Below are 23,074 nucleotides of genomic sequence, written 5' to 3'. Positions count from 1 at the left end.
TAGCTCTTCCCACGCCCACACAGTGAACACCACCGTGTCCAAGCTCTCCCTTGGGCGCACCAAGTCTTTAACATGGCTATGTGCAATAGGCAGGGCGCTACCCAATCGCGCTCAGCGGCTGTGTGCGCCATAAATTGGGTACGGAACAGCCAATAACATGCAAATTGAGCCGAAGTGCAATAATAATCAAGATCTAAGTCAGGAGCTCCAAGACCACCCTGCTCAAAGGGAAGAGTATGAGCGTCTCCCATGCAATGCATGGTTGCGATCCCACCCACTCGAGTGAAATGAGGAGTGAGCAAAGTTGCCTGCGGAAGCCGAATGGTAAAGGAAGCATCAAATTTAGGAAGACATACAAAAACATCTGTAGTATAATCATTTTTGGCAATGGGAGCAGCGACCAACCCACAAACCTCTCGTCGAGCCAGTCAAACAATCTACCATATTTATTCTTCAACAGTTCATCAGTATTTCTGCTGAGTCAAATACTGAGATATTGGACTGCGCCCTTGGCACGCACGAAGGGGAATTCAGAGTCCGATGTGGGAGCGTCATTCGTCAAGGGAAAAATAATGGAATTTGACAAATTGATAACAATACCCCACAACAGCGCCAAATCTAGAGAATTCCCTAATGAGCAGATCTAAATTGGACTGTGGCTCGTACACATATAAAGTGACAGCGTCCGCGTACAGGGACACCAGTAGATGGCAGGGAAAGAGGGCCAATCCTCTCTGCGCTTGGTGTTGACGCAGACGGGGTGCGAGGGGTTCCATATCTATTGCAAGGAGGATCAGCGATAATGGGCAGCCCTGCCTGGTACCCCGAGTTACAGCGAAGGGTTCCAACACACTCCCGTTAATGCCTAGTGGGCCGGTAGTATAACAGTTCAATGGAATTGATGTAGGATGGGCTCCGACCTAAGCATCTCAGGAGGGCAAACCGTTATGGTCACTCGAGTTGTCGAATGCCTTAGGGGCATTTAAGAAAACAGCAACTGAATGCATGGAGAATCAATGGAATGAAGAATGGCAAAGAAGGTGCAAAGGTTAGTGAAGTGAATCTGCTGGGTATAAAGCCAGCATGATCCCGCCTTATGAGACACGAAAGCAGTGGGAGCAGACGTGAGGCGAGCAGCTAGGCAATTATCTTGTTGGCCACATTTATTAAGGAGAGGGGCCTATAGGAGTCACAGCGAGTGGGGTCCTTTCCCAGTTTGAAGACTATCCGGCCCGGTGAGTGAGGGGAGTTTGCACTGCTACTATGATGTTCTGTATGTGTTTGCCTGACGGATGCTTACAATGAGAGCTGTAACTGGCCAGCTAGGAATGATCTAGCAATTGCAGTTGTAAATAGGCATTTGAGGATGTAAATGGAGATCCCATGACTATGCCTGGCATATGTGTTTTGTACATCAAGTTACCGTGGCTGCGTCCCTCCATTACCAAACCTGCATCCCTGGCATATCCAATTTGAAGTTTAGTCACTATATGTGTGGAAACCAAGAAAGGTTAATGCTACTAATAATACTTTATTGATGAACACTTCTGATGACCTTATGAAGTACATATGCCATTAAAAGGTGTCTCTAGAACGCTCTTTTGACGCATACATGTATCAAGCATTTATTTGTGGAACGGGCGCCTGTTTTTTTTTTTATTTTTATTTTAATAAAGGAGCTGGACACTGGAGGAGGGAGAAAAGTGCTGGGGGAATACCATTGTATCTAGTCCCTCCCCATCCAAACCCTAATCTCAATTCCACATGGTTATGAACTGAGAGATGGGAGGGTGTGACGAACGGGAGGGGTTGTAGAGACTTGAGAAATTGGAGAGAGGGTGGGAGGATCTGTAGGGGATGTTATTAGGCTCTACACAGGATGCAAGGCAGTAGATGGTGTTTGTGTTTTTCCTTTGACAGGGAAAGACAACCAAGCAGCTTCTCATTTTTTGCGGAGGCCTAGACACATCTCAACTTCCCGTTAATGTTTTTCTCTTCATGAGAAGCACTGAGGGAGAAAGATGATGTCTGTCTGTGCCCCAGCAAGGAGGCAGACAACATTTGATTTTTTCCTAATATTAAACTGACAATTGTTCCTAATTGTGAGTTTTATTTCTACTTAAAATGTGTATGGTAGACAGGTGTGACACTCCTGGGAGATCAAATAAATGAATACATTTGTGAAAAGTAGACAAAATTGACTTAAGCAAGGGGTCATTTGTATTTATTGCTTGACAATTTCGCTCAAAAAGTATACCAAAAAAAGAGCAATTGAAATGGTTCAGTTCAAACAATTTATTAACAGAAGCAAGTCACTGACGTCACTCAGACCCCCCACCCCTCCCATTTCATATAACGTGTAAATATGTAAAGCCCTTGCCTGAATAGCCATTCACCCTCCCACAAAGTTATCCACAGGCCACATCTCACCCACCAACAGTTTAACTGTATTTTCTGCTGCCCTTTGGGTCCTATCGCCCGCTACTACCGTATCCTTTGGCACCACGGCTACTGATGATAATTTACGCTGCCATGAGCCGCCGTTTACAAGCATCCAAATTCATTTGTCACTATACCCACATTTTGTAAGGCTACCTTTTAAATCTCAATATCTGGAACCTGGGCAGCCCTGTGCATACAGCTGGCTTGCAATGGAGGAATGCTTATGGACCGCTGTCACTTGAAATGGTTGTTGAAAAAACGGCCATTTGGGTGCCTTTGCATCCAGTGCATTTGCAAGTAAAGGAGTCACTGACAAAACAGCATGTGCAACAATACATTGACTGAGCACATTTCACGAGTTTTGGATGCCTTTGAATCCGTGTATGTTGTGGTGGCAGTAACAACCTTGCATGTTGCACACAACTCATGCATTCAGCAGAATTCCTAGGGACAGTTAAATGGGTATAATCCACTGATCTATTGAAACGCGTTTGTTGTACTCGAGTAAGCACAAAGGGGAGCCTGAATAATGCAAAACACGAGGAAATTACCAACACCAGGTGGCGATCTAATGCTAAGTGTGAGATCTACAGCTCATATGCCTCGAACATTCATTTGAATCTTAAAACCCATATTTCCTGCAACAAAAGCCTTTAAATTAGGAAGTTCTGAATAATTATCTTGTGGGCTGTAGTTATATCCGGTCTAGACTAATTGCATGCAGGTAAACAGGTCAGTGTTATTATTTGTGCATGTGCGTAGGCATGACAGACATGTCTGTGGGCAGGCGCTGCATTCAGAACGGAGAAAAGCAGCCGGAGCTCTGAGCAGGAGGCAGCACATGATTAATTGTTAGGACAGAGGGCGACTTACTGTACCTGCAGAGAACTGCGCACACAGCCAAACCGGACACACACACACACACCACATCCCGGGCAAGCCAGGAAGTTGCTAGTTTTCCCAATGCAATGGAGGGAAGGAGCCCCCCTCAAAGCAGTTACAGGCCTAGGCGACATTCCTGAATGCCACAGATCCTAGGGCGTGGGGGAGCAGGGTGAGAAAATACAAATCACTTCACCGTGCTGCAGCTCCTCACAAACAGCTGTGTTGGGATACTGGAGTTCGCGGAAGCTCTTAATACTCCGGCCACCACACTCCCAGCAGAGCGGATCGCTCCGCAATCAGCCGCAGCCCCCACATCAGTAATAGGTATATTGGGTATTATAATAAATATTATGGAATGTAAACCACAATGCAAGGACAGAGGAGTGTGTGCATGGGGATGTGAAAATACACAGAATGCTCACAAAGGCCATCTGAGGTCAACTTGTTAACGGGCAGTGGGAATGGGTGGAGAATTAAACAGGCAGCCTGTTTGTTGTGGTGGGAGGGACCGCCCCCCAAGGGGAGATAAAGGTTTGAAGACGAAAGCACAGCGCTCATGAAATGGGCGCCACGCTGAATAGGGAGATCGAGTTTTGAAGTTGAAAGCACGGCGCTCATGAAATGGGTGCTGCGATGAATAGTGTAAATGAAAAGGGCGCCGCGATAAAAAAAAAAATAAGTTGGGCAAGCCGCATCATGAAAAACGAAAAGAGAATGAAGTGCTGCCAAAGAATACTCCCTTTCTCTCGTGCGCCATGGCGAGCCCATGCTTCAAAGCATGTTGTGCATGTCGACGCCGTAAACAAACAAGCGCATCCAAAGCGGAAGGCGCTGAAAATGTAATGAAAAGAGCGCTTACTGTCTTTTAAAGGACAGCGTGCAAAGCAGCCAGTAAAATATCCAGTCCACATGGGTGGGGAAAAAAGTGGACAGGGTGGTAACCAGGAGGAACTAAAAAGCCTCCTGGACAATCATAACACCCATGTTTTGCATAATTGGTGACGCAAAATGACGCACACCAATGGAAAACACAGGCGGAGCAGAAGGCGAGCTTCTGAAATCGTATTGATTACAAAAAGCACTCGCATGGCGAGAGCAGCGCATGAGCGCTGCTAACGCCAGGCGAGACCTTAAAAACAAAAAATGAAACTAAGTAGGGGAAGAGAGAACCAGCACACAAGGTGTGTTAATCTATAATGTATTAAACAAAAAGCCAATCTGCAGAAATACTATACCATTACATCTGTTGGACTTTTCAAGTCACAGAGAGGTAGACTATTTGTTCTAAAGTCCTTGATACGTAATCCAACAATCTTACGGTGGTTTACAAGTCTTTCTTTTTTAGTTTTTTTTTTTTTTTACTGAACATCTATTGTTTGAATATGAAAAATCTAATACATAGAAATTAGGGGTGAATGGCACACAAGAATTTGATTTTATTGGAAAAGTCATTAGTACATGGTAAATTCTAAATTACTCATTCTGGCTAGTGATTCAGAAGAGGCTTTTTTTTTTTTAAGTATGGTGGGACTGTCACTCAGAAAAGGAAAGGCCAAACAACCAATTGTGAAAAGAGCAAGAAAGAATATTGGCATTTAGATTTTTGGGGATTTGCAGAGCAGCAGTATTTGGGCGGGAGGTCACCCGGCACCCAAGGAAACCTACCTGCGCCACAAATTTTTGAAAACTAGCAACCCAGGGAAGTCCAGGGTGTTGTGGCTTGCAGGGATGTCACCACTTATACTTTAAAAGAATGCCCATTAACAGTCAAATTAGGACTAAATAAGCATCTTTCATGGGAAATGGCTCCAGTGTTTCGGAGTGGGGTTGGCCGGCACGTACAGAAAAAAATCCAATGATGGACTTTTATTAAATTAAGAGTCCCATGGATATCCAGGGTGGCATGTCTTGTGTGGACCCCACACATTTTTCTACCACAAATTCCCTGAAAACATCAAATTATGCCTATAAACACCCTACAAATACACATTTTTCCCACAGTTTTTATGAAAGATGGTGCGGATTGACCACAACCGTATGAAACCCAAAAACCCAGGCTTTTCTGAAAACTAGACACCCAAGGAAGTCTAGAGGGCTGACTTTTATGGTTCTCACTCCTCTTTCATGCCCAACAAAGGTCAAAGTATGGTTAAACAAACTCAACTGACTTACTCTTATATGACACAGAACTTCCAGTGAACAGAAAACATCCCACCGTCCTGCTACTCTCCAGATAAAAACAGTTCCTCAGATGAGGGGATGAGCCTATTTTAACATAGCAGAACAGGCTGCTGCTGTGACTATTTGAAACGATGAACAAATGTGGGGTACTGTTTATATCCAGAGAGGTGTGGAAATATTAGATGGTTGAACTTGTGTTGTTTGCCTCAGGCTGTACAGTTTCTATTTCATAAAAGTGAAGAAATTGTGATTTTATTTTACTCATGCTTTCACAGTTTTAAGGCCTTCTCAGCAATAAAACATGCTGCAAATCATGTGTACTTCATTAACCCGGATTCCCTCGGGCTTCTAGTTTTCATAACTCTTCAAGGTTGGTAGGCTTTTCTTGGTGCCAGCAAGCTTCATTTCAAAATACTGTAGCTAGCCCCCGTGGATACCAACAAGAAATTTGGCATTGTAATCCTAGTTTCACTGTTTGCAAGGCTTCTTGGTAAGAAATGGCACAGGTCCTGGATTACACCGGGCCTCTAGTTTTCAGAAATATCTGGGTTAGAGGGTTTGCCTAGGTGCCAGCAGACCCCGGGCTCAACACAGAAACTCCCCAATTCTACGCTTCTGTCTAGTGTGTGAATCTCTGCCCTAACCCATATAAGACCCCACTCGTCTGATACCCCCATAATAAGGAGACAAAGGGGAACACAGATGTGGTCAAGTCTTGTCAGAAATATGTTTATGGATGTGGAAGACAGGAGTGAATTGTCATGTTTTGTGAAACAATGGCTGGAAATCTGATAAAAGTTATGTTCAATGGTTTCTTCCCACTGGCCAATAATGGCATGGGAAGTCTCGATGTAAGAGTATATTAGGTTGCACATAATTAGAATGTATAGAGTTTACTTTTCATACTTCCATATAGCCCTGGATTTGATATTTGGCATTAATGAACAGTGCACAATAAACAGTGATTGTGCCTCAATTCAGTGATCACCGCTCACATTATACAACTGATTTTGTAGACAAAACCCAGCTAAAAATGCACACATATTTGGTCATTTTGGTCTTTGACATTCCAGAAAACTTTCACTGTTGGGCATTCTCAGATTTATGTTCATCCATTTGAGAAATGCAGCAAAATATTATGCAAAGTTGATAAAAAGAAATTGAAAACATGTAAACACTTATTATATTTTCAAGGCACCATGAATATTGATGCAGAGCAATTCCAAATATGCTGAAACAAAAGCAGTTTTTATGGGTGCAAAAAAGACCAAAAGGGGTCACATGTTTGAAAACGTAACACCTGATTTGTTTTTTAATAAGGCTCTATCAAAGTGGTGCGCAAATAGTTTTCAGTTATTTTCTAATTCAATTTTGTTGCAGGTTTAAAAGTAATCAACATTACTTCCAGTGGTGTTACCTCCCGTAATGTCATCACGGTTAAGAGTAAGCCTGTGCGGTAAATTCCGTTCCTCTCGCGGAATTAGGGTAATTTCGCGTTCGGCGGAAAACGCGGAATTGCCAAAAATGTGTGTTTGCAAGATATTTCTCCCCGAGCATGCAAACAGCGTCCGCGAACAGGAAAAAAGCATCACGAACGGCAGAACAAGCAATTCCGCGTGTTTGCAGAACTTTTGAGGAGATTTTTTACCATTTCGCACAACTTTGCGTAGCGTGACTATGCAAATTCCGCCCACCCCTAGTTAAGAGTATGTGATGTCACTAGCATTATGCAGAATCAATATCCAGGAACCAGCCTCTGGCAAATATTCCACAGAGCAAGTATTTCTCTTGAAGAAAACAATTTCAGCAGGATTGCTCTTTTTGGGATGGGGCCCCAAGCTGTTTTGCATACAGTTAGCCCCTTTTTGGAATGGCTTGTAAAAAGAGGCAAAACAATGGAACAAATGCTATGTTAGGGAATCCCAATGATAAAGATTCATTCTGGCACAGTCATGCATCTGTGCTGTTTATGGAAGCTATTCCACAGAGCAAGTATTTCTCTTGAAGAAAACAATTTCAGCAGGATTGCTCTTTTTGGGATGGGGCCCCAAGCTGTTTTGCATACAGTTAGCCCCTTTTTGGAATGGCTTGTAAAAAGAGGCAAAACAATGGAACAAATGCTATGTTAGGGAATCCCAATGATAAAGATTCATTCTGGCACAACCATGCATCTGTGCTGTTTATGGAAGCTATGCATGCTAAAAACCTGCAGTTACACCTCACTTTTCCTGCCCCGTTGAGACAAAGCCAGTAATCCCTCTCCAAGAGTGTAAAAGTGGCTTTGAGGAAAGAACAATGGTTAGGCTCTTTGACCTTTGGCATCTTATATCCAACTCGGTTTCATCCAGCACCTCAGGACCTAATGTGCGGACATCTTATTTACAGTTCTACAATTATTTGCATAAATACTAACCTAAACATTTAATCTTGTGAACAGTGTCTAAATACGAAACAAAAACAACTTCCAAAACATCCTTGTGCAGAAACAGTTGTTTCAATACACCATTTGTTAAAGCTTTCGTATGATAACTATATTGCTGAGCTGTTTAAGAAGACAGGACCCTAAGATCCATATCTGCACTAGCTGTCAAATAACTTACTTGTCAGCCCCTCCGGTTAGCTTCCTGATGTAGGCATGGAAGGACATGTGTTTGACTGGCGGTTCCAAGTGATTCAGGTAATCTTCATCAAAAGGCTGAGGAATAAAATGAGGCAAGAGTCAGAGGGCTGGGAATATTAACAACTAATGAATGTTTAAACCCTGATGCCAGAAGGCAAATGACTTGTAACAGTTTAACAGCTGTGCTTTCTTTCTAAGCTCTTGTCATAATGAACTCATCTTTAAGGGACCCTCTGGGGCTCTTTTTTTCAGCCCATCTTGCCACTTAATGTATCCTGCTGGGACACATTTTAAGAAACATTTTAGTCTTGAAGAGGGAACACACATTTATATTTGGACGCGATACAGTAAAAACCGTGACTGTCACTGATGTCCTGGAGCCACCTTCCTTATGAAATAAATAAGAACTCTGTAATTGTGTGTTCTCAATTGGGACACCATTCCACCTATCAGTCCTCATTAGAAATAAAACATACTTTGCAGTCGCTGCAACCCGCTATCATATTTCTGCAATGTCCCCAGTTATCAATACTCCTACTATGGCCAGGGCAGTGGCAGCTGGCTATTTAACCACCTGATCTGTCACAGTGCATGCATAGAAGCACATAAATCATTTTGATGCCTCACTGAAACTAAAAACAAATATCTTATTTTCAATACAGATGTAAGAAAGCAGTTTAAGGACCACACTTGGGGTATAGTCCCTTTTAACCAAACAACATCTATATATTATCTAATATCTATATATTAAACATGCACTAGAGTTGAGATATTTTACTCAATACAAAACCGCAAAACAAAATCTCCCAAAAATGTACAATAAAATAAGATCTGAAAAAATATAATCAAGGAATAACAATAGACCTAGAAAATAAGACAGAACCCAACACTCCTGAATTATCTGAATACGGTATGTAGAGGAATGTGTATACAAGAATCTACAGAATTACTGATGCATGAAATAAATGCTCACTGCACATCCATTCTTAAAGAGCTCCTATGGCTTCTCTTGTTTATTATACATAGGGATGAGTGACCCGCGTTCAGTAACATCCACAGGAGTTACCTAGAAATGTACACTCAACGACCTATTACTACCAGGGTGAAGTTTAAGACTGATAAATTAGGAATTTGATGAAAGAAACCCGTTAAAAATGTTCATAACCAAAGTTTTAATCTGAGATAATACATCTACACTACAAGTCAACTCTACATAACGCCTAGGAAATGTAATCTACAATACACATTTATTTGCACATAATGTAGGGCAGCTGGAGCTAAAATATAACACATGGACCTAATATGTCCAGCCCTGAATTTGTTCTGTTTGGTCTCCAGAGACATTCATACTATTACTGGAGTCTGGACTAACATGGATGCCAAGTATTTTAGTTAAGAAACCTTGGGTGTAAGCAGAATTTATTGGGATGGCCCCTTCTCTATAGCCCTCTGTTAGATGAGATGGCAACATCCAAGGTACACCTTCTGAGTGAAAGATTTAGCCTTACGCAAATAACATGAGGTTGCTTAATTGGAAAGCCAGGTCTTTAGCTAATTGCGGAATTCAAGAAGAGAGGAGGAAGAGGCTCGGATGGGGAAAGGCCTCCCATTCCACGATTTAGGAGTGATGTAAAATCACTCCTGTTCTCCTCATCTGGTTCTGTTTATGCGTCGGATGTGTAGGATCAGTCTGGCAAATGAGTTCTGGATGGTTTATAGTCTTCTAGCAAGTTGCTTGATGATCCCGGCACAGAGAGTGTCCCCACAGTCCAACTTGCTGGTGATTAAGGTAAAAGTTAGTGTAAAGAGAAAGGCCCCCTGCTAATGAAAAGAAAGTGCTACAATAATCAATGTAAATAGTTAAGGCAACAATATTGATAATGTACAAAAAGACAAATCAACAAGGACCAAGGAGTTACTTGAAAGCAGAAACCTACTACAAGATCTACAAAAGTACAAAATGTGTTTTATTCATAGTTAGGGCTCCCGGGTTTCCGTTTTTACGGATTTTTACATATAAATACAGACGGAAATCTATATTTTCTTTGTCTGTATTTATATTTAGAAACAGCAAAATACTAGCAAAATTTGGCATTTTGCTACCGAAGGTCCAAATAAAAAATTCTGCTGTCCCGTGTAAAAGGCAGTTTTTTATGTTTCGGTGTTTAAGCCACTGAGCACAGGGGGGTCCTATAGACACTGCCCGCAGTCTGGTAAGAAGGGGTGTAAAAAACAACAAAGCCTCGTTAACTAGTGAATGGTCTTTTTAAAGACCTGTGAAGTACTCGGGTGTGGCTGGCGCTCAATCACACTTTGAGATCTGTTTATCGGCATGTGGCTAAATGTGTCTCTTTCTGGCTGAAAGTGCTCCTGAAGCTATATTGTACACGACCCTGAATGCGTAGATCCCCACAGGCACATTTTACAGCTAGTGAAGGGCTAAAAGACAGATATTTGCTCGTCCAGTGACTGAGATGGTTAAGAGGGGCCTGGAACCAAAATGAAAGACAACGGTCCCTTTGTTTTCGGGCAAAGGGACAGGAGCCACGTTTGCAAAACAAGCCTTCAAAATGCGGACAGTTTTTCACTACTCACCTCCCTCGTACTCGCTATACTTCCACTGGCATCGTCTAATTGCTATGGTTACCTCCCATTAGCAGCATTCATCTCCTTGTAACTCCGAGGCCCTTCGCTCCTGTACGTCTGCTGTTGGGAGTGGCTCCATCAGTCCAGCCACATGGGAAGTATTGTTTAAATAAGTTCAATATAGGACGTCTAGTTCCTACTGGAGAAAAATTCCTGTGGCGTTCTTAGCAACCACACAGCCCACAAAACCGCCCTTTACCACCGAGTTCTTAAGTGGAAGTTAGACCGATTGCCTGCTCTGCTCCGTTTCGCGAAGAAAATCAGAGATAAGGCAGCAAACGAGTTATAAGAACTGTTGTAGAATTACACGCCCTGTTCAAATGGATGCAAGAAATTATAGTTAACAGTTCATACATTTCACTTAATGGTTATCTGAAATCAATGTGTTGAGAATTAGCTGGGGAATCATGCAAAAGAATGATGGTCATTCCATAGGTGATGATCACAGAGACCTATGTGGTGCATGAAATGGAATAGCAAGGGCCGTTGCAGTGCAGGTAAGGGTTGTTGCAGCCCGGGGAATGGGTCGCATTTTTTAGGCCCAGAGTTTTTTGTTCGAAGCCCCAGGGTTACCAAACACCAAAGGATCTATAGTTAGGCTTCCACCTCGCGCTTCTCTCTTCACCCTACACTTCCTGCCCTTTTTTTTTTTAACCAATTTTTTATTCATTTTCTAGTACAATATAGCCTATATTGTACTAGTACACAAATACAATTGTCAATTTAAATAAATGTGAAAAATACTAACTGTAGCCTTGTATTTTGCTTGTGGCGAAAATAAATGTGGATAAATACAGAAAAAATACCCCAAAAATAAATAGGGATAAATACAGACTGAAATGGCAAAAAAAAAATACCATAACACCGGGAGCCCTATTCATAATCAATTCAATAATAAAGAAATTCAATCATACAGTTCCAGTCATGTCTACAGTCACACTCTCATATAATCCACATAACATTTAAAAACAACGTATAATAGACAAACAGTTGTGCAAAAACTGCTTTGGATAATTCTTTTGGTAAACAAACAATGTGGCACAATAATGTTTCACTGCTGTGTTCTATTTACACTGATTAAGGTGCAAGTAACAGCTTTTCTTGTGTTGCAATGGGAAGACCTTTGTCAGCATTTTCAGGATGTGGAAGCAGGATGCAGTGACAGCGTTGAGTGTGCAGCCATGTCCAGTGTGTGTTTTATGATTATTCTGAGGTTCCTGGCATGGGGTCTGGATGTGGGTTCAAGTTCTATAGACCGCCAGCTGGAGTATAGTAGTGGGATGTTCTTGCTGAAGGTCATTACTTCTGTCTGGTCAGTGATTAGCTTGAGACAGTTGGCTTTCATCCAGTCAGTTACGTTGAAGAGAGTGGGGCTAAGTGGTGAACCTTGAGGTACTCTGCACATAAGTTTGCAGGCTTCTGGGGAGTAAGGTGCCAGGATGACAGATTGTGTTCTATCCATTAAGAAGCAGATCATCGGAGAGTGAGTCCTTGAAGGCCAATTCCATACATGTGCTGGATGGGGAATGAGATTGTGTCAAATGTTGCAGAAAGGTCAAGGAGAAAGAGGGAAGTCCTAGCTCCTCTGTCATGCAGATGTTGTCTGTGGGAAAGGGCATGCTGTTTATGTACTGTGGTTGGGCCTGAATCCAGACTGCATGGCACTGAGTAGTTGCTGAGGTGGTTGGTGATGCGTTGGTTAATTAGTTTCTCTAAGACCTTTTCCGGGTGTGGTAGGAGGGAGATGGGTCTGTAGTTCGAAAACATGGCTGGGTCAGCAGATGGTTATTGAGCAGGGCATGGCAGTGGCATGTTTCCAGTTCAGGAATGTGGCTGAGTCGATGGAGGAGTATTAATGTTTCGCTGATCAGTAGGAGCCTGGTGGAGCCCCGGTGAGGATGGTCTTCATGGTATCAGAGATTTCAACAGTGAAGACGGTAAGCAGCAAGATAAAGCTTCGTTCATCTGCTGTTATGGGAAGTTGAGTTGCAACAGTGATGGAGTCCAGTTGAGGGTTGAAGCTGCTGTAAATGGAGGTAATTTTGTTATAGAAGAATTCCAAGAGCTTGTGTCAAAGGTCTTGTGATGGGGTGATGTCTCAATTCCAGTCAGCCAGCACACTAGAGGACTGGTAGGGTTTCAGGAGGCCCCTCTAAGGTGCCCTCTGGGTGCATGTTATAATAAATCTAACACTGGCATAAGTGTGGATTAATTTAGAAGTTTGATACTAAACACCATAGGTTTCACTGAAGTCATTATGTAGCTGGATAACTCATAATGACCAGTGCCCAGTACATACCTTAAGACGGCTTCCCAATTCACCTGCAATATCTAATAATCGAACTAGAAATCACAGGGGCATATCTGATCATGCAGTTATGTCCTCATATGTAATATAATGCACCCTGCCTTAGGGCTCTTCAGGCCTGCTGTAGGGGTGACTTACATACAGTGCATGCAGTGTACTTTGGCTTTGCCCAAAGGGAGTGGGCAAGGTCATGTTTTCAGATGGGCTTGCACAATTTCATGCATCCTGCAATGGCAGTTTGCATGTAGCTTTTGTGGGGTCCCTTTGGGTGGCAAAATACATGCTGTAGCATATAGGGACACTCTTTAGTACCCCTACCCTAGGTACCATTTACCGGGGACTTACAAGGGTGCTAAGGTCCTTACCAATTGAGTTACAATTAGACATTTTGTTTTTAGAGGAAAGATCTCTGGTACTGGAGCCTCATTAGCAGGCTTCAGAGCATTGTCAGACTCGAGAAAACAGCATCTAGTGATTCAAATAGGGGCATAAAGTGGCGGGAAATCTTCTACTGTACAGCTGTTGGTGTTAGAATTAGTTTGCTTTTCAAGCAGTCTGAATATTGACTCAACTAGTCCTCCAAGTACATAAACAACACAGCGGTCCAGAACACTTAATTTAAATCTGTAAATTTACACAATGTTTTTTCATTGGTAGGTCCGAGCAGTGTATCAGCCGGCGTGGTGGCGTAGCACCCAATGTTCGGATATGAACATTGGATGCCACGCCACCACGCCGGCTGATACACTGCTCGGACTTACCAATGAGAAAACGTGGATGACGTTCTTGTATTGGGGATCTTGCCCGTAGCCAACCATGTTACTCTGGCAAGAGAAGAGAGACTAATATCCCTTATCATACGTCAGATTGATCAAGTGAAATACCACATACAATCACACACTTCCAGACTATAGAAGGAGAAACTGCACAAGGCAATAAATGCCGCCAAGAATTAGAAACAGTGTGTTTTGTTATGCCCAGAAGAAGTCCGCGAGGACAAAACGCGTTGACTACGGTTTTTACTTTGTCAGAAAAGAGAAGTCATCAATAAAGGATTTAAAAGAAGAACTCTGCTGAATGGCATTCTGGCTTTGATACCCGATTGAAAACAAATGTTTAAGCTATACTGATGATTTCTTTTGTAAAACATTTTGTAAATTTACAGATTTAAATTGACTGTGCTGGATCACTGTGTTTATGAAATTGAGAGATATTGTGTATCTCGAGAGATTTAGGGGCACTGAATCTCTAGTCCTTAGAACCTTGTTCATTTTGATAGAAATTACTCCACTAAGGATAGGTGCAATCTGTCTTTGCCTCAATCCATTTTCAATTTGTATTGTAGTTCTCCAAGTACGGTTACAATGGAAGAATAGGTCAACAAGTATTTGAAATTATGAAAATGTACCATGCTGTTGAACACACAAGTGAAACAACCACACAGTGTTGTATGCTTTACCTTATGACCTTCCTAATACTATACTTGTATAGAGTACAGTGTGTCCTCCAAAATAAATATTTTTAGCCTTTTGGGTGGCCAAGACTGTCCATAAATAATGTATGATGCATAACGGACTAGGTGTTGTCTATGATAGATCAATATGCAACCAAAGACCTTGGAAAATGAGGCCATTAGGAATTCTTGGGATGCTTTTTGATATGAAGGTATATTTATCAGACAGTTATCAGACAGTTATCCACATAAAAAGAGATAATGCTTTCTTTCATTCTTCTTAAATGTGCTGCCACCAATGTAATGGTTTTGCTGAAGGAGCGTGGGTCTAATGTGAGGAACTTACACTGGAAGTGTCCTTACCCATTAGGACCATGAGAACCTTCTGGTGTTCCAGAGATACTGAAGTATGCCTTCTAAAGATTATTAGCATGCATCTAACCCACTTAATGGAGTTAGGAATACATTGGCTGAAGAGCTAGCTTTCTAAATTTCTTCTTTTGCATCAATTTCTGTGCATTTTTATAATCTAGTGTGACTTTGGGAAATAAATGACCCTTCAGGAGCACCTCTCAGCTTCTTTTCAAAAAAGACTTTTGACAAAGTTTTCTAGTTCATTCTAATAAAGTTAGGATGACAGTTTTTTGTGGAATTACCAAAGTGGGAACACATTTTAGTCTCCAAGTCTACATCTTTCAATGTTCCTGCTTTCATCCTGTGCATTTCAGCATCTTTATAGCGTGAAGAGAGTTTCTACAAATGGGAAGTTAAAAATTTGTTGTAATCTGCCTAGCTGCAGAATTTTCAGCTGCACTAACATTTCCAAAGCCAAACCATGGCAGTACTGCAGCTTTGAAGTCTGAAGAAGCCACTTAGTGTTGATAATCTGATTGGAGATCAAAGGGCCTCATCAATAATTTTTTGAAGTCCTCTCTCTCTCTCTATGAAGGTTTTCAGCAAATCATTGCAAGGATTCCCTGAAAGATTTGCTGTTAAGCCCTGAGAGAGCTGAAACACTTCTAGACTTCATAAAGGTGGCAGCCAAACCAGACACTTTTCTCTGCGCTTCATCTGGAAAACTGTTGATAAGTAAGAAACAAAGCCACGTCTTTTTCTGGCACAAGCCACAATTACCAACATTGGCTGAGCATCGGTCCTGAGGAAAACGTGGGTCTTGCTCAGGAGGCCGATAATTGTTCAGCATTTGCAGTGTTGTTGTTCAAATGCCAGTTCTGTTATTCCTAAGAGTAAAGGTAACATTGGTTTCACTGATGAAAAAGGCCGCAAAGTTTCAACAATTATAGAGTATTTGATCAAGGGGTAGAAATAGAAAAGCTCTGTTTTGCTTTTTGCAGTTTTGCTGCTGCTGTAGTGAGAATGGCTGGAAAAGGATTGGTGATTCGCTGTCCAGAGGAGAGTCAGCCAAGGTCAGAAAACACGTTGTTACATCCATAGTGGTGTCCCCATTAGAGTTTGTGCTATGATCCAGAGTACACAAATTAAGATAAGTTTTTGATCTTTTCTGAGAATGACATTTACCAGCAGGTCCACTTCTAGGTGTGAGGCCTCTCGAAGAGGAGTGGTGCTACATCTTGGGAAGTTCTTGTGTACGGCTAAAGAACCCGGTTCCTTTTTGCTTTTGGGTAGTACGCCTTCTGTGTGGTTGCGACTTCTTAGAAGTGGCAGAATGCAGTTGTCGGAGAGGAACATCACAAATATAGGTGTCTTTTGTACTGATACAAAAAAAGCTGGAGAAAACTCAGCGTCTGAAGAGGAAGGAGGAATCTTGCAGGTAGCTTAAGGCAGAGCTTTCCAAACTGTGTGTCCCGACACAGTACTGTGTCGACTGCAAATGATGGGTGTGTCGCAGGATGACACCAATATTAAGAGCACTTAGCACATAAGTGCTGCTAATTAGGAGGCATTCCTTTGAAAGAGTGTCTCAGAGTCAGCCGCAGCAGCGCGGACTCCAAGACACTCTGCTCTATGGAGGCCGGGCGATTCACAACAAAGCCCCGTTAACAAGTAAATGGTCTTTTAAAGACCTGCAAAGTACTCTGTGTGGCTGTGTGTGTGCCCGGGAAGCTGGGGTGTGGTGACAGATGGGAAGTGTCTGAATGTCAGCTTTGTGTGCGATGGATACTATGACTGCGGAGACCTCCGCGATGAGCCGCACCACTGTGGTAATTCGAGTGCCTTTGTTAAGTGAACCAACAGAGCACATTTCAAGTAGTGAGAAGATTCCTGCTGTAATTTACTGCCCAACTACTTCCTTGGTGTATGTGCGAATAAGACCCATGCATTGAAATTTGCATATGTGTATACTAAACATACAAGCGGATGTGATTAATGATTTAGAATGATTTGGATTACACCCGATTTGTCTCTGGTGATAAAAAATAAATAGATTGGGTTCTTTAAACACCACCCAAAGTTAGTGCAAGAATACAAAACTATTAACGTTATGCAAGAGAAGGTGAATGGACATGTCCTGGGGAGGCCATAAAATAGAGAAGCTGTATTGCTTGGAGGAGCTAAGAAATAACAAAATGCATTAAAGTGGACTTTTAATGAGAAAGAGTAATATATGAAAAATACAATATCATTCAGTATGTTATAGGGCCTAATGTACGGATTTTCCAATTGCAAAAAGTGGGTGCAAATTGCATACCGACTTTTTGCGAATGAAAACGAATTTTGTGAACCAGCGAATATAGTAAGAGGGAGGAGGGCCACAGAGGGGGGAGGGCGACAGAGGGGGGAGGGCGACAGATGAAAAAGTTACTTACCTTCGGTAACAATATATCTGTAAGAAACAGTAGTTAGTATTAGATTCCTTACCTTAGAATATCCCCAGGCGTCAGACTGGATCCGGAAATTGTTGCGTAGCAGTACCCTTGCGCGTCTGTAGGCGTCCTCCACGGCTCCGTTCGTCGTCGGCGCCGTGATGTCGTCGTCGGAGTACTTAGACGCCGCCTCCGCGCGCTGACGTCAGTTCTTAGACACAGCTTTTCCGCGCCAGAAACGCAGAGCTATGTTAAAAACCAACACTGGTGACATTGAAACTAGGGTCCTGAAAGGGGATGACCTTAACCCTAGATATCGGTTCACAGAACGGCAAGGATGGGTGGGGCGGTAAGGAATCTAATACTAACTACTGTTTCTTACAGATATATTGTTACCAAAGGTAAGTAACTTGTTCATCTGAAAGAAACAGGTTAGAATTAGATTCCTTACCTTAGAATAGATACCCCAGCAATACCAACCCCGGTGGAGGATCTGCGAACCAATAATCACACCAGAAAGTCCTGGAGGAGGGAACGGCCAAAGAAGCCATCCCTCCGGACTTGGCTGTCCAGGCAGTAGTATCTTGCAAACATGTGCAGCGAGGCCCACGTAACTGCGTGACAGATGTCCTGCAAGGGGACTCACCGGCCCAGCGCAGTGGTAGCCGCCGTGGACCGAGTGGAATGGGCCCTCAGCCCAACAGGAGGCTCCTTCTTCGCCAAGGAGTAACAAGCCTTGATACACAAGACGACCCACCGAGAGAGGGTCCGCTTGTGCACCGCCCGTCCCTTCTTAACGCCCACGTAACAAACAAAGAGTTGGTCATCCACCCGGAACTGGCGTGTGCGATCTGGATAGAATGAAAGTGCACGTTTTGGGTCCAGACGGTATAGCCGCTCTTCCTCCTTTGAGGGATGCGGAGGCGGAAAGAAGGCGGGCAAGGTGATAGACTGCCTGATGTGGAAGGCCGTGACAACCTTGGGCAGGAAAGAGGGTCTAGTCCGCAACACAACCTTGTCCGGATGGACAGAAAGGAAAGGAGGTTTTGATGAAAGAGCCTGGAGCTCACTCACTCTCCTGGCAGAGGTGATGGCAACCAGGAAAGCAGTCTTCAGAGTAAGAAGGCGGAGAGGACAGTTGTGAAGTGGCTCAAAGGGAGCGCACATCAGATAGGTAAGATCAACGTTCAAGTCCCACTGATGTTTTACAATCGGAACAGGGGGAAACATGTGTGTGATGCCTTTCAGAAAACGAATTACAATAGGGGACTTGAACAAAGAAGGTTGATCAGGCAACCGTAGAAAGGCTGAAAGAGCAGAAAGGTAGCCCTTGATAGTGCCCAGAGCAGAGCCCTGCTGGGCAAGAGAAAGAAGGAAGAGAAAAACCTCAGAAAGAGGAGCAGAGAGAGGATCCACAGCCTTTGCTGTGCACCATGCCACAAATCTGTTCCACCTGCAGGCGTATACCGACTTTGTGGAGGGACGCCTGGCTGCTAGAATAACATTACAGACTTCAGGAGGCAAGTCAAATGGCCTCAACGGTCGCCGCTCAATCTCCAAGCATGGAGGTGGAGACTGGACAGGTTCGGGTGGAGACCGTCCCCTGCTGCTGCAACAGAAGGTCCTCCTGAAGAGGCAGACGAACCGGGGGATCGACTGACATACTGAGTAGCTCGGCATACCAGTACCTTTGTGCCCAGTCCGGAGCCACAAGGATGACTTGGGCCCGGTCGCGTTTGATCTTCTTCAGCACTCTGGGCAGAAGTGGTATAGGCGGAAAGGCGTACAACAGACCGCAACTCCACTCGCGACAAAAAGCGTCTCCGAGCGAGTGCCGACTTGGAAATTCCAACACGCAGAACTGATGACATTGCGCGTTCTCTTCGGTGGCGAATAGATCTAGCCAAGGCTCTCCCCACTGCATAAAGAGACCTTTCGCCACGTCCGAGTACAGATGCCATTCATGATCCATCATGCACCGGCGGCTGAGTTCGTCCGCCCTGGCGCTCAGAGAACTTGCCAGGTGTTGAACCACCAGGGTCACGCCCTGATGTTCCAGCCACTGCCAGAGTTGCAGGGACTCCTGGCAGAGGGTCCACGACCCCACCCCGCCCTGTTTGTTGCAGTACCACATGGCGGTGCACTACACTCCCCCGGACAGAGGGAAGGAATGCCTTCAGTGCTAGACGAATCGCCCGCAGCTCCAAAGGTTGATATGGAGCCGGGACTCCGCCGGAGACCAGAGGCCTCTGATCTCCGCATCTCCCATGTGGCCTCCCCAGCCCTGAAGGGACGTGTCCATCACAACTACGTGCTCCGGTTGGGGAAGGAAGAGGGATCTGCCGCTGACCCAATCGCGGTCCGTGAGCCACCACTGCAGCTGTCTCGCAGTGCCCTCCGAAATCAGGACATGGTCGGACAGGTTGCCCTGATGCTGGGCCCACTGAAACTTCAGGTCCCACTGCAGAGCCCGCATCCGCCATCGGGCGTGATGCACCAGAAGGATGCGGGAGGCCATCAGCCCCAGAAGTCGCAGCGTCAACCTGACCGAGCCTGAATATCCCGAACCCGCTGTTCGGGAGGATAAACCCGAAACTGCGCCGAGTCGAGAACCGCTCCGATGAAGAGGAGCTTCTGGGAGGGGCACAGGTGTGACTTCAGCACATTGATGGAGAACCCCAGCTGGTGCAGGAGGTCTGCCGTCGTCTGGAGGTGGCTGACGACTGTCTGGGGCGAGCCAGCCTTCAACAACCAGTCGTCGAGGTAGGGGAAGACTGAAACCCCTAACCTGCGCAGATGAGCTGTGACCACCGCCATCACCTTCGTGAACACCGGTGGGGCGCTGGTAAGGCCGAAGGGGAGCAAGGTAAACTGAAAGTGTTCGTGGCCTACCGTGAACCGCAGGTAGCGCCGGCAGGACGGGAATGTGGAAATAAGCGTCCTGCAAGTCCAACGCTACCATCCAGTCTCCTGGGTCCAGAGCAGCGAAGACCTGAGCCAGTGTCAGCATTTTGAACTTCTCCTTCCGGAGGAAGCCGTTGACGTTCCGTAGATCCAAGATATGGCGTAGGTCCCCTTTGCACTTCTTGGGTACCAGAAAGTAGTGGGAGTAGCAACCACACCCTACTTCTGGCCCAGGAACGCGCTCGATGGCCCCCTTGGCCAAGAGGGACGTAACTTCCTCCTGCAGAAGTAGCAAGTGATCCCCCGACACGCAGTGGTATTGCGGTGGCATGGCCTCGAAGGGGAGGGAGTAGCCCCTTCGGACGATTTGCAGCACCCACCTCTCCGATGTGACAGTGCGCCAGTAGAGGAGGTGATGGCGAACCCTGCCCCCCACTGGCATCACATGTGCCTGAAAGCACGGACTAGGAGGGTTTTGAGGTGGATGCTGCAGGGGTAGGTGTGGACTCACCTCGGCGTTGTCCCCGACCGCCGCCACAGCGGTTTCCACGGCCGCCACCGCGTTGGAAGTTAGTCTGCGGTGCGTGGCTGGCAGCACGTGTGGGGGCGCCCCTTCCTTGGCCACGAAAGGAGCGAAAGGCACCCGTTTGCTGGCGCGGGGCCGAGAGGCCCAAGGACTTGGCCGTAGCCCTGGAGTCCTTAAAGCGCTCAAGCGCATGGTCTGACTTGTTGCCAAAATGGCGACGGCCATCAAACGGCATGTCCATGAGTGTATTCTGGACATCGGCCGAAAAGTTGGCAGACCTCACCCAGGCGTGGCGACGAATCGCCACTGTCGTAGCCATCGCTCTGCCTAGTGAGTCGGTGGTATCCAGCCCACACAGGATGGAATAACGTGCTGCATCTCTGGATTCCCGATCGGGCGGGGCCGTCAGGAATGCGGTCTGGGAGTTGGAGGCCTGGATGACCAGGCTCTCGGGGGTGGGATGGGTGGACAGGAAACAAGGGTCGCCCGGGGCCGGGCGATGGCGTCTGGCCACGTTCCTATCTACAGGCGGACCTGTAGCGGGCCTGGACCAAGTGCCCAAAAGAACGTCAAGCAAGGCCTCATTAAACGGCAGCAGAGGCTCAGCCGAGCTTGACTGCAGTTTAAGTTCCTCAGTGAGGAGGTTTGTCCTCATGGCCGCGACGGGGAGCTCAAGGCCCAAAGCCCTGGCCGCCCGCGTCAACGCCACACTGTAGGTTGCCCCCTCCTCCGTAGCCACGGTAGGGGGTGAGACAAAACCAGTGTCTGGCGAAGTGTCCAGACCACTGGCATCCCCAAGTTCACCGGTCCAGTCCTGCTGGGACTGACAATCACGTGTCAGAGGGTCCTCAGACCCCTCCCAATAAGCCTCATCACCCATCTCCTGATAATCAGGGTTGTCAAAGGATGGGGCCGGTTCGTTGAAGTAGAACTCTCCAAGAGGCGTCGAGAGCGGTGCCGTTCCGACGTCGGAACCCGATCGAGGGAGGCATCGGGGACGTCGTCGCCAGAAGGCGGCACCGGAGGTGACACCCTAGGGACCGGCGCCGGTGAGGTCGTCAGGTCAACCGGCGGCGACCCGGATCCGGAAGCGGATCCAGCGGCGCCGGGCCAGAAGGTGGCGGCGGGGCCGAAGCACCCACCAGCGTCAGGGCCGAAGCACCAGACCCGCAAGGGCCCCCAGACGGGTCCGCTGGGCCCGAAGGCACCGCGAGCCCGTCGGAGGAGAGAGGGACCTCATGGCCACGAGGAAGCGCTCGATCTCCTCCGGCGTCGCTTGCTGCCCAGGGACCGCAGGGTATAAAGCAGGCCGCGACGCCCGCGACTCCGACGGAGCCGCGTGGGCGGTGTCACCCGAACCCCCGGCCGCGTTGCTCGAGCGTCAGGGGGAGTCGTAAGAGCGATGGCGTCTCTTCGACTTCTTGTGCTTACCTGACAACTTCGAGCCCGAAGACGGATGGCGACTTTCGGAGCTATGATGGCTTCGACCCCGCGACCGGTCCCTCGACCTCCGTCCAGACCGGGACCTCTTGTGGCGCGGGGCCGACTGTCGGAGCTCGAGCCGCTTGCGGGACCGCTCTCGCCTAGCTTTCGACCTCAGGGCTCAGCAGTCGGGGCAGGCCTTGTCGTCGTGGTCGACGCCGAGAGTGTGAAGGCACCGGCAGTGAGGGTTGCTAACCGACATCAGTCGGTCACAGTCTTCACACGGTTTAAACCAAGGCATCCCTACCGGTCCCGTTCGGAGTTGGAAGACTTCGAAAATGATCAAAAGGGATCGTAAAAAGTTAGTCAAAAATCGACTAAGGTACCACTTTTTCCGGATCTGCGCTGCTGGGGTGGAAAATAGAAGAACGGACGTCAGCGCGCGGAGGCGGCATCTAAGTACTCCGAGGACGTCATCACGGCGCCCACGACGGACGCGGAGCCGCGGACGACTCCTACCGACGCGCAAGGATACTGCTACGCAAAACTTTTCCGGATCCAGTCTGACGCCTGGGGATATTCTAAGGTAAGGAATCTAATACTAACCTGTTTCTTTCAGAAGGAGGGAGACAGAGACAGAGGTAGGGAGACAGACAAGAGACCGAGGTAGGGAGACAGAGAGAAAGAGAGAGGGATGGAGACAGAGAGAGGGAGGGAGGGAGGCAGAGAGAGGGAGGGAGGGAGGGAGACAGAGAGAGGGAGGGATGGAGACAGAGAGAGAGAGGGAGACAGAGAGGGAGACAGAGTGAGTGAGACAGAGGGAGGGAGAGAGAGGGAGCAAGATAGAGGTAGGAAGACAGTGAGAGAGGGAGTGAGAGAGACAGACAGAGAAACAGAGACA

The 23,074-nt window shown here is 46.2% G+C and overlaps 1 protein-coding gene across 1 annotated transcript in view; it reads right to left on the bottom strand.

Annotated features, from left to right (window-relative positions):
- NPLOC4 (NPL4 homolog, ubiquitin recognition factor) overlaps positions 1-23,074 on the bottom strand; it is a 537,117-nt gene that overhangs the window by 313,102 nt on the left and 200,941 nt on the right. Inside the window, exon 6 of the mRNA XM_086931004.1 lies at positions 8,109-8,203. Coding sequence (XP_086787130.1) covers positions 8,109-8,203 — 95 coding nt within the window. The remainder of the gene's footprint in view (positions 1-8,108; positions 8,204-23,074) is intronic.

Source organism: Lissotriton vulgaris, chromosome 7 (assembly GCF_964263255.1).
Source record: "Lissotriton vulgaris chromosome 7, aLisVul1.2, whole genome shotgun sequence".
Lineage (NCBI taxonomy): Eukaryota > Metazoa > Chordata > Amphibia > Caudata > Salamandridae > Lissotriton > Lissotriton vulgaris.
Note: the sequence above shows the minus strand (reverse complement) of the source record. Positions and strands in the feature narration are given on the sequence as shown.